General features: G+C 50.9%; 1 protein-coding gene across 3 annotated transcripts in view; it reads left to right on the top strand.

Annotated features, from left to right (window-relative positions):
- Positions 1-2,818: 2,818 nt before the first annotated feature.
- The window catches only part of KREMEN1 (kringle containing transmembrane protein 1), a 65,579-nt gene continuing 57,099 nt past the window's right edge, over positions 2,819-11,298 (top strand). For all 3 annotated transcript variants that reach the window (XM_070219833.1, XM_023646921.2, XM_023646920.2), the window contains exon 1: positions 2,819-3,123. In XM_070219833.1, the coding sequence (XP_070075934.1) occupies positions 3,027-3,123 (97 nt within the window). In that variant the 5' untranslated portion in view covers positions 2,819-3,026. The remainder of the gene's footprint in view (positions 3,124-11,298) is intronic.

Genomic DNA, 11,298 nt, shown 5'->3' with positions numbered 1-11,298 from the left:
GGAGCCAGGACCACATAACTGAGCAAAAGACCTTGAGCCATTAAGAGCCCTGACCTAGACCCGCTCGGCTGTATTTTTAGCTTCTGTGCACTGTTTCCATCACCTGTGCTGGACTTTAAGCTGGAAAAGAGGGAAGGGAGGCCTGGGGAAAACTACAGGGATGTTTCTCATAGCGGCCAGTGGGGGCAGGGCCTTGCACACTATTTCTGAGTTCTGTTGTATAAGCCGGTTTTATGGGCGTGCAACCTGTGTAGTGGCACAGGTCCCTGCACTTAGAAGGGTCCCATGAGGCCGGCCCCGTGGCGCAGTGGTTAAGTGCTCAAGTTCCACTTCGGCGGCCTGGGGTTCGCTGGTTCGGATCCTGGGTGTGGACATGGCACCGCTTGGCAAGCCATGCTGTGGCAGGCGTCCCACATATAAAGTAGAGGAAGATGGGTATGGATGTTAGCTGAGGGCCAGTCTTCCTCAGCAAAAAGAGGAGGATTGGCAGCAGTTAGCTCAGGGCTAATCTTCCTCAAAAAAAAAAAAAAAAAAAGGGTCCCATGCTTGCTTTAATGCTTTATTGCAACCATCTTGAAATTCTTAATAATTTTGTACAAGAGACCCCACATTTTCATTTCTCCCTGGGCCCTGCAAATTACATATCCTGTCCTGGTTGTACACAAGACACTGAAGCTAAAAGAAGGAAGAGAGCTTGTACCCACCCAGCGGGGGTGCCTTCCTGCAGAGGGGTGGGAGAGGCCAAAGCTGCTTTTAAGAGGCACGGATCCCCAGACTTGTCCAAATAAACCTTATTTTTAACCTTCTCTCTGCCCTTTCCTATTTCCTCCTCTGAAACTGGGTTGAGATGCAAAAGAACCGTGTAAACTGTAGAGAGCTGTGTCCTGCTTTGCTAAAACCTTTCCCCAACATCCTATTTAAAACAGCCCACGGATCGTTCTCTGTCAACAACATCATTTTCTTGTCTTTGCAGTACTTTTTGCTCTCTGAAATTCACATTTTTTCATGTTGATTGACTGGTCCCATTAGAAAGCAAGCGGTAGGAGGAAGACACGGGCTTGTCTTGTTGGGGCTGTGTCTTCAGCTCTGGGCATGTTCCTCCCTGAATATTTGTTGGATGGAGGAAGGGTCACCTTTGTTGAGTGCTTGCTTTGTGCTGATGGTTCCACCTGCAGCTGCTCATCTCATTCTCCCTGAAGGAGCTCCTGCCGGCGAGTTTGCAAGTTAAAGGTGAAGAGTTCCCAGGTCCTCCCAGGAGGAGATGGTTTTGGAGGTGGGGAAGGGCCCAAAATGGTGCCGAAGAGAGAGGGTGAGCAAGAGTGGGAGACACCATGGTGGGGTGCGGAGGGTGTGTCCCCAGGGACCGGGTGTCGCTGGGTGGGTGGGGGGTGACCCCCTGCTCCAATAAGGTGCCCAGAGTATTTTTGAACTCGGGAATGACACAGTGAAAACAAGGACTGCACAAGATGCTTCTTGCCGTGGCGCTGAGTCCTGTGGGTGGAGAGGGACTGAGACTGAGAGGCCTCGTGGGAGGTAGCTGCTCTCTTTAGGGCCCAGCCTTGGGAGCAACTGGGGGTGGGGGTTGGGGGAGGCGGACCCTGGGAGTGGGCGAGGGGAGCGTTTCGGGGTGGCGAGAGGGGGCGTAGGGGCCAGTGTACCTAAGGCGGGCCCCGGAGCCCGCAGGGCCAGGACCGCCCCAGCCCGGCTCTGGGCGCGGCGAGTCGGCACACGAGGGCAGACGCTCCCGCCGCCGCGCGGGGCGCAGGCCCGCACTTGCAAGCCGGGACCAGGGACTTGAAAGCGCCCGGCGCGCCGCCCGGACCTGCCCCGCGGGGCGTCACCGCGGCGCTTTAGGCGGGAGCCCAAGGAAAATCTCCTCTGTCTGGGGGCAGTGCGGGGGAGGAGGGAAGCCCAAGACAGACCCCAGTGCAGCCAGGGAAGACCTGAGGGGGCGGGGGACAAAGGGTCTGCCACGCGGGGGCCGAGAGTTTAAGCAAGCCCAGCGCTCTCTGAGCCCGTGTCCCAGGCTGTAAGGAAGCATCATTGCCCCATCCACTTCTGCACTTTCTCTGCGTCGGGCGGTCCATTTGCTTCTATCTTATATAATCCTGTGAAGGTCCTTATTCCCATTTTGCAGATGACTGAGGCTCAGACAGAGCAGGAAACGTGCCCCCGTTGACAAAGGATGTGTAATAGGATTCAGAACCCGAATTCAGAACCATTCAGTATGCTGCCTCCCTGCCTGCAAGAATCGGATGGTGAAAGGAACACAACATTTTCGAAGTTCCTACTGTGCGTGTGTAAGTTTCCCTGCATTGCCTCACTTACTACAACCGCTTTGGGAGTAGTTGCTATAACGCCCCCATTTAACAGATGAGGAAATTGCAGTAAGAGCTATTTTTTCTTTAAATCTGACCAAGGTTTTATAGGTGACGGAGGGGGATATGAATCCAGACAGGCTGATTCCAGAGCACTCTGTTTCAAACCACTATGACGAGCCAAGCAGGGAAAAGTGGTTTGCAAACTGCTGTTCTGATTATTACCGCTGCGGTCGAGCCCGCGTGAGGGTCACGACCTGAGCGAAGGTGGAGCAGGGGTCACCGGGCGCCCGGCCCGTTCCAGCCGGGCCAAACCTCTGGGAGGGGACTCGGAGGCGGGGCCCAAGACCCCGCCCTTCACCTGCTGGCCCCGCCCCTATGTCGGACCAATAAAGTGCTCCGCGGGGAGGGGGGGGGAGGCCAGGTGAGGAGGGGGTGTGGGCGGGGCCTGGTGCGTGAGTGGCAGGCGCGGCGCGCGGGCGGGGCGAGCGGGCGTGCGCAGTCGGCCGCGGGCCTGGCGGCGGGGCCGGGCGGGCTCGGGCGGCCGGGGCGGTGGCGGCTCTGGGGAGGGCGGGCCGGGGCGGGGCGGCCGGGCGGCCGGGGCGGGGCCACGCCGGAGCCCCGCGTCCCGCTCCCATGGCCGCCCCCGGCTCCCGGCGCTGCCCCCTCTCCCCCGGGCCGCGCCCCGGGGTCCCGCACTGACGGCCCATGGCGCCGCCCGCCGCCCGCCTCGCCCTGCTCTCCGCCGCCGCGCTCACGCTGGCGGCCCGGCCCGCGCCCAGCCCCGGCCTCGGCCCCGGACCCGGTGAGTGAGCGACCCCCGGCGCCCGCCCCGCGCGGAGCCCGCCCGGGGCGCCCAACCCCCTCGCCCCTACCCTCCGGGACCCCTTCTGCAAGCCCCTTAGCGACGCCCCTCGGGGCGCGCCGGTCCCCCGCCCCAAGACCCGGGACTCTCCCAGGTCTCCCAGCGACGCCCCCGGGCCCGGCCGGTGCCCACCGCCTCGGGACCCGGGAGTCCTTTAGCGACGCCCCTTAGGCCGGGACGCCCCCTCTGCCGAGCTCCTCAGCGACGCCCCCGGGCTGGGACGTCCCCTGTCTCAGGACCCGGGACCTCCTGCTCAAGTCCCCCCGGGCCAAGACGCCCCCTCTGTCCCCGTGCCTCCTGGGATCTCGCCCCTAAATCTTCCCGCGACGCACCTCGGGCCGGGACGCTCCCCCACCCGCCTCAAGACGCGGCACTCCCTCCCCAACCCCTCGGCGACACCCCCGGGCCAGGATCCCCCCCGCGCCCCGCAGCCCTCCCACTGACGCCGGCGGACCCCCGCGCCTCCCGCCCGGCCCCGCTGCCCGGTCCCGGCTGCGCCCGCTGGCCCGGCGCTGTAATCCCGGCCCCGCGAGGACTCGAGGTGACTTGCGCGCCCTGCAAGAGGCGGGTCCGGCCAGGGACGCCCCGCTGTACCCCGCCGGGACGCCCCCTCCCGTCCCCGGCGCCGCTTTGAACTACCCCATAACTCAGCGGCCGGCCCAGCCTGGAGAGGAAGAAAGGAGGGGTGATGGGAAACTTCTCCCCTACAGAGTCTAGGGGGCTCCTCCTGAGGGTGCAGCACAGAGCCCCGTTTCCAGGGTAGCCCCACACGTTAGACAGGGTCACCTGCTCCCGAGGCCAATGCCAAGGCCAGGGTCCTCCCCAGGTGGGGCCCTGGACCAGGATGGAAGCTGGGACTTGGCTTAGCTTCCCCACGCACCCTTCCTTGCAGCAGAACTCTTTCCAAGTTGAAGAGCAGGCGAGAGGGCGTTGTCTGGCCCGGTTACTTTCTCGGCAGGTTGTTTGGGTGTGGGGATTGGGCCTTAGCGAAGGAGACGGGAAGAGTTCATTACTGATTTGCCCGAGCAGGAAAACCGGCCTCTGGGCTCTCCACCCAAAGTCGCAGACTGTGATGTTGGAAAGACAGGACTCTGCTCCTGAAAGAAAACTCAGAGTTGCTTTGTTTACTTACCCGCTTGGATTAGTGAAAAAGATAGGACTTCGTGTCCCTTACTGTGTGACTTGGGGCCGTGCCTTCAGCTCCCTGAGCTTCAGTTTCCTCCTCTGTAAAGGAAGGATAATGGTAACTCCCCTTCAGGGTGTTGTGAAGATTAAATGGTATGCTGCAGGTGCCCATCTGCACATAGAAGGCAGTCAATAAACATGTTTTAATAAGACTGTTTATAGTGCTTCGCAGTTCACCGCGTGCTAGACACCTCATTTGCCCTCGGAATGCTAGGAGCTTCCAGTCTGATGAATCCCTGTGAAAAAGGCAAAGCTTGGCTTTAGATGGGTAGAAGGGGCATCTCTCAGTGCCGTAAACCTTAGGCTCAGGAAGTGGTTTCCCAGTGATCGGCTGCTTTCTAAGGGACTTCGGCAAAAAACTTCTACGGAGGTTTGATCACTTCTCCTGTTTGCCGTTCTGTGAGAAATGAAGGAGGAACTTTCTGAGAGCCAGTATATGTCAACAAAACCGTAACCTAGTAACCCCTTAGCTCCACTTTGCCATCTGTGTGGTCAGGATTTGATGTCCTCTAGGGAGAGAGAGGTATGGGTGGAAACAGAGTGGTTCTCCTTCTGGAACGGGTGGAGTGGTAGCTCTGAGAAGTGTTAAATGAGCCAACTCTGTGTTTACGCTTGTTAGAAGGTGGCATCTCTCCTCAGGCACCTTTGCTTTGCTAGGGAGGGTCAAAGGCAACACCTCTTAGGTAGTTTAAACCTCAGACCTTGCTGTGCTTTTATTTGGGACTTTGAGATGGGGAAAAATAAATAATCGTTGTGAATTTTTTTGTGATGTGTCCCAAGTTCCCACTTCACGGAGCCTCACCAGCTCTTTCCCTACCGTCCTGATACATCAGTGCTTTTATGAGTTTTCCTCTTTAGTTCTAGAAGCTGTTTTAGGTAGGTGGCACGTGGTCCTCAGCATCACATCCTGTTTAGAGCCTACCCAAGAGTTTTTAAAATCCTTTCCAATAAAAAACACGTTTTAGGAGCTGCCTGGTGACATAGGGGTTAAGTTCGCATGCTCCACGTTGGCCCGGGGTTTGTTGGTTCGGTCCCAGGGGTGGCCCTACATACCACTCATCAAGCCATGCTGTGGCAGCATCCCACATACAAAATAGAGGAAGACTGGCACAGATGTTAGCTCAGGGCCAATCTTCCTCAAGCAAAAAGAGGAAGATTGATAACAGATGTTAGCTCAGGGCCAATCTTCCTCACCAGAGGGGGGAAAAATAAAAACACATTTTGCTCTGAGGATATGCCAAACTTGCCATTTTATATTTTTTGATACTGTAATTTTCTCTAAAATTTTGTGGATGGAAAAAATTATTTCAATACTTATATTCTGCACAATTTTGTAATATTTAAATTACTGGTGGTTTGCATTTTTGAATGCTGACTTTATAAAAACAGTTAGCTCATTCCCCGTCAATGTGACTTCTAATTACAGTGTGTAGCCAACCCCAAATGATCTCCCTTCTCTTCATTCTTTCTTTGAGGTTCTCTTCCTTCCTCCCTTCACAACTGATAAGGAAGAAGATAGAAGTTAATGGTGGAATCTAGACTCCCTCTTCAAGGACGAAGGCAGCGGGGGTCATGGGACTGATGGGCTGTCTGAAGTGGGCTCCCATCTGGAATTTACTGACTGTAGAGGAGAGCGGAGAGATAGGAAGAGCAGAGAAGGCTGGATGGACCTTGGCTATTTGAGTTTTCCACCCAAGGAAAACTACCTGCTTGGGTGTTTCACTACATTTGGGGGCTGTCAGATATGCATCAACAGAGCTTCTCAGCTCAGGTTACATTTGCTGGGAACAGCCTTTTATAGTCGCTGTTCATTCTCCTCTAACTCCTCATCTAGAATTCCTCCCATTAACCAATGGTAGGTCTTGCCGTAAAAGCTATGAGTTCAGTTAACAGTGAGAGCTTCATACTGTACAGGGCCCTGTCCCTTGTGAGGACTTCTTTATTTTTTTTTATTTTTTATTTTTTTATTTTAAAGATTTTATTTTTTTCCTTTTTCTCCCCAAAGCCCCCCGGTACATAGTTGCATATTCTTCGTTGTGGGTCCTTCTGGTTGTGACATGTGGGACGCTGCCTCAGCGTGGTTTGATGAGTAGTGCCACGTCCACGCCCATGATTCGAACCAACGAAACACTGGGCCGCCTGCAGCCGAGCTTGCAAACTTAACCACTCGGCCACGGGGCCAGCCCTGAGGGCTTCTTTAATGTTAAAAGAATTACCTGTATGCAACATAGGGGCTGAGAGGAGTAAAGTGGACTTACACGCATACCAGTTACTTTTATGCTTTTGAGTTTTTTGTTGTTGTTTTTGAGGAAAATTAGCCCAGAGCTAACTGCCAATCCTCCTTTTTTTTGCTGAGGAAGACTGGCCCTGAGCTAACATCCATACCCATCTTCCTCTACTTTATATATGGGACTCCTACCACAGCATGGTGTGCCAAGCGGTGCCATGTCCGCACCTGGGATCCGAACCGGCGAACCCCGGGCTGCTGAAGCATACCGTGTGCACTTAACCGCTGCACCACCAGCCGGCCCTATGCTTTGAGTATTTTCAGAAACTCAAAACTGGCATGATATCAAACAACTCGGATCTTTCTGTGAAAATTTGTTTTGGCCCCAAGACCAGGCTATTTAAATGTTTGAGATAGGCAATGAGACCTTCTGTAAATCTTAAAGCAAAAAAGGAGTTCCGTTTTGACTCACTACTAAGACATAGCAAGTTGGTACACTTAATTTAGATACTATTGATACCCTGACTAATGATTTAGCATAGATGGATCAACAGCAGTAAATGACGAAGAGAAAATACATCGCTTTAAATAGCTGCACAATATACGAATTAGGGATTTTTGAATGATGGGCAATATGCTATCTTTAGTTTAGAATTTTTGAGCCTGTAATGCCATCTGACGCTCTAGGCCAAGTGTTGGGATTTTTTGTAAAGGGTCAGACAGTAAATAATTTGGGCTTTGTGGGCCATGTACTGTCTCTGTTGCAATTACTCAGCTCTGACTTTGCAGGGCAAAAGCAGCCGTAGACAAAGTGTTCATCAGTGGGCGTGGCTGTCTTCCAACAAGACTCAATGGACACTGAAATTTGAATTTCATGTAATTTTTATATGTCACAAATATTCTTTTGACTGTTCTTTTGATCATTTTGAACCATTTAAAATTTTAGGGGCCGGCCTGGTGGCGCAGCGGTTAAGTTCGCATGTTCTGTTTCAGCGGCCTGGGGTTCACTGGTTCGGATCCCTGGTGCAGACATGGCACCACTTGACAAGCCATGCTGTGGTAGGCATCCCACATATAAAGTAGAGGAAGATGGGCACAGATGTTAGCTCAGTGCCAGCTTTCCTCAGCAAAAAAGAGGAGGAATGGCAGCAGATGTTAGCTTAGGGCTAATCTTCCTCAAGAAAAAAAAAATTTTCAATTTTAAAAACCATTCTCATAGCTCATGGGCCTTACAGAAACAGGAAGTGAGCCAGATTTGGCCTGCAGGCTCTGCCAGGTCCTGCTCTAGGTCCGTATGTATTGATTTTTTCCCAGTATTCACTGGTCTGGAATGGTGACAAGGAGGCTTGATTTTGGTGAATGAATGAACCTTTTACCTTTCACTATTAACTAACTTTAAGAGAGGTATGGGAGAAATGGTTAAAATGGTAAATTTTATGTTATGTATATTTTACCATAAATTTTTTAAAAGATTCACATGGGGAGAAGTTCGGACACATACGTTTGGATCTTTAATACGACTTTTAAAAAAATGCTTTAAAAAGAAATTCAGTATGGTTCCGTGTGTAGTGCATAAAGATAATAGTGCCTGCCTCAGAACTGGCCCGTGGTTTGTTCAACCAAGCAGAAGGAGCTTGGAACTAACCGTTGAGAGATCTGTTTCTCAGAGGAAAGCCCAGGCAGCAGGTGGCACCAGCCCTGAGACATAGAAAAACAGGGGGGAAAAAAAGAAGAAGAAGAAAACAAATTCAACAGTTGAATTTTATTTCCATGGTTCCATCGTCATTTTTAAAGCGGCCTTTAAAAGACGACAGTGTGCTTAGCGTGGCTGATTATTTTGTTTTAATTAAAACATTTTTGAAAAAACAAAATGAAACATTCAAACATACCAAGTTGATTGTGTTTGTTCTGTGGAACAGTTAATGCAAAACACTTGAGAGAGGCCGGAAGTTTGGGTCTGTAGCTTTTGCCTGAGTTTTTGCCTCCTGAATAGGACAACAGAGGAGGAAGTGAACGTGTCCCTTAAAAGACTACCTCTGCAGGTTTTGCGGTGAGATCTCCTCAAGCGCCCTGACGCCACTTGGCAGGTGGGTTTCTGACTGGCTCACTGTGCAGCCCCTGAAAGGGTGAGAACAATGACTGACATTCTTCCATATTCAGTTTGACCTTGAGAATCCGGCTGGAACCCAGAAGTATTAGTCTGGCAGTAGCAGCCCAAAGTCACTCTGTTTTTTTCCCTCTCTCTGTTGTCTTTAGTGTATTCCTCTCAAGATAGCAGTTGTTTCTTCCCCAGCCCTCATCTCTGAGACGTTATCCTGGGTTCAGACTGAACAGGGAAAGGAAAGAGGCCATTGTAGGAATGTCAGAAGGGTGTCCATACTCCTCAAAAATAGCCAGTCTCCAGAAACTGGCCTTCTCCTCTAAGGAAACCGCCCCCCTCCCCCTTCCTTTTAATCCTCTTTCTAGGTAAACACCTTCCTAGCCTGGACTTGCACCAGTTTGAAGAGGAATGAAGTTGGATGCTAAGAAGCGCCTCTTAGACAAAAGATTTTAGGCCACCTCACATGCAAGGTCTCCTCTCTCCTTCCCGGTTATGACAGGACACGCTTAGGGCTGCCCCGCTGCTGGGCCCAGCTTCTAGCTTCTCTTGCCACTGATTTAATCCGTGGCAAGTCGCCAAGGCATTAAACTTTTATTGTTCAATCTACCGCAAGGGCGGGGCCCTGCTGCTAGTGGGCTGAGGAGGCTGCAGCCGCTTCCAAACCCGAGTGTCACACCACATTAGCAACTTCAGACTTTGAGGGCTGGATTGCTTTCAGTTTGGTTAGATTCTTGGTTAGAAGCAGAACAGTATACTCACACTCAAAGTTTGAAAGCTAGGAAATAGTAAAAACAGCACAGGCAGCTTTTAAAGATGATTCCAAATGGTTGCAGCATCAGCCTACGGAACTACGTCTCCATGGTCTCTTTATACCTTCCAAACAGATATGTTTAATGGCCATCTGTGTTCCTTGGTGTCCTAAAGTTGGATCAAAACATGGCGACCAAGTAGTTCTCTTCTAGGATAGTAAGGATTGTTAACCAGGGCCATCACAGTATGTAAATTACTTGCTGCTGTTCAATCTCTAAAAATTCATCTTCAAAGAAAATTATTGGGCTGGTAAAAATATTTTTAATAATGACCACAGAAGCCATATTTGTTTTTCTTTGATGTTCTTCCGAAGACTCTTCTGGTTTTAATCAGATTGTTCCCACATAAAATACAGTGGAAATCTACAATAATAAAATCCCTATTCCTGTGTCTATGGGGAAATAAACAGGATGGGGACTGTCCTTTTAAGGGGCTTTTCCCTTCCCTTTCCCCAGACTCAAAGCCTCTATTACTGGTGGGTGTTTTGGCATCAGTTAAGGGCCTTCAATCCTTCCCTCCCTCCATGTTTTGCTCTTTCATTAAAGTGTTTCTGTTGTCTAATTATATCCTTTCAATCAAATTAGAGACTGCAGCATCTGGTGAGGGCCATAACTGCTGCCATCTGCACCTCGTATATACAGGCCTTTTCAGCTGAGAATCACTCAACTTCCAAATGGCAGGAAGAGATTTGGAAAAAGTTTAGTTGGAAGGGAGGTTAACTTAAAAGGAACATCTTCAAAGGCTGGGTACGACGCCCTGCTCGCTCTGGTGTGTGCACTGTCATGCAGAGCTTCGCTGGCCTGACTCACCAAAGATTCTTCTCTAGTGCTTCTGGCAGATGAAGACTTTCTGACTGTCTTTGCTGAAATGACCAGGCCCTCTCATCCTTGTTAGGGGCTTGCAGGGGTCTGGGGCAAGCTGCAAATTTCTCCCTTGAGAAGAATCTTTTGTTATATGACCAGTGGTTAGTGGATATGACACTTTCTGTTTATTTGACCATTTCTTCTAATTCACTGGTTTCAGCTGAAGGAGATTTTGCCCTCAGGGGACATTTGGCAAAATCTGGAGACATTTTTCATTGTCACAACTCGGGGTAAGGTAGGATGTGCTACCGGCATCTATTGAGTAGAGGCCAGAGAGACTGCTAAACATCTTAGAATGCACAGGACAGCCCCACAACAAAGACTTATCTGGCCCAAAATGTCAGTAGTGCTGAAGACGAGAAATTCTGTCCTGATTTTAAACAGATTAATGTTTGTTGTCGTTTTTTTTGGTGAGGAAGATTGGTCCTGAGCTAACATCTGTTGCCAATCTTCCTCTTTTTTTTCCCCTCCCCAAAGCTCCAGTACATAGTTGTATATCCTAGTTGTAGGTCATTCTAGCTCTTCTATATAGGATGCCACCACAGCATGGCCTGACAAGCGGTGTGTAAGTCGGCACCCAGGATCCGAACTAGCCAACTCGGGCTGCCAAAGCGGAGTGCATGAACTTAACTACTGCGCCCCAGGCCGGCCCCTCTCTGTCCTCATTGTATTCTTTTGTCCCTCCCTTCACTGTGGCCTAGGAGTAGGCTACTCTCATCGACATCCTTTTTCACTCTTAAACACGTAGATACTTCATTATCCATATCTAAGCTCTTTAAGCACTACTTTGAACAATGTTTCAGAAACCTGAATGGAGTGAGGAGGTCTGTGATTCACTGTATGTTTCTGCTGTCTGTAGACTAAGATTGCCAAATTAAACACAGGACGCCCAGTTAAATTTGAATTTCAGAGAAACAAATTTTTTTATA

Source organism: Equus caballus, chromosome 8 (assembly GCF_041296265.1).
Source record: "Equus caballus isolate H_3958 breed thoroughbred chromosome 8, TB-T2T, whole genome shotgun sequence".
In the NCBI taxonomy this organism is placed as follows: Eukaryota; Metazoa; Chordata; class Mammalia; order Perissodactyla; family Equidae; genus Equus; species Equus caballus.
This window is presented reverse-complemented; position numbering and strand designations above follow the sequence as displayed.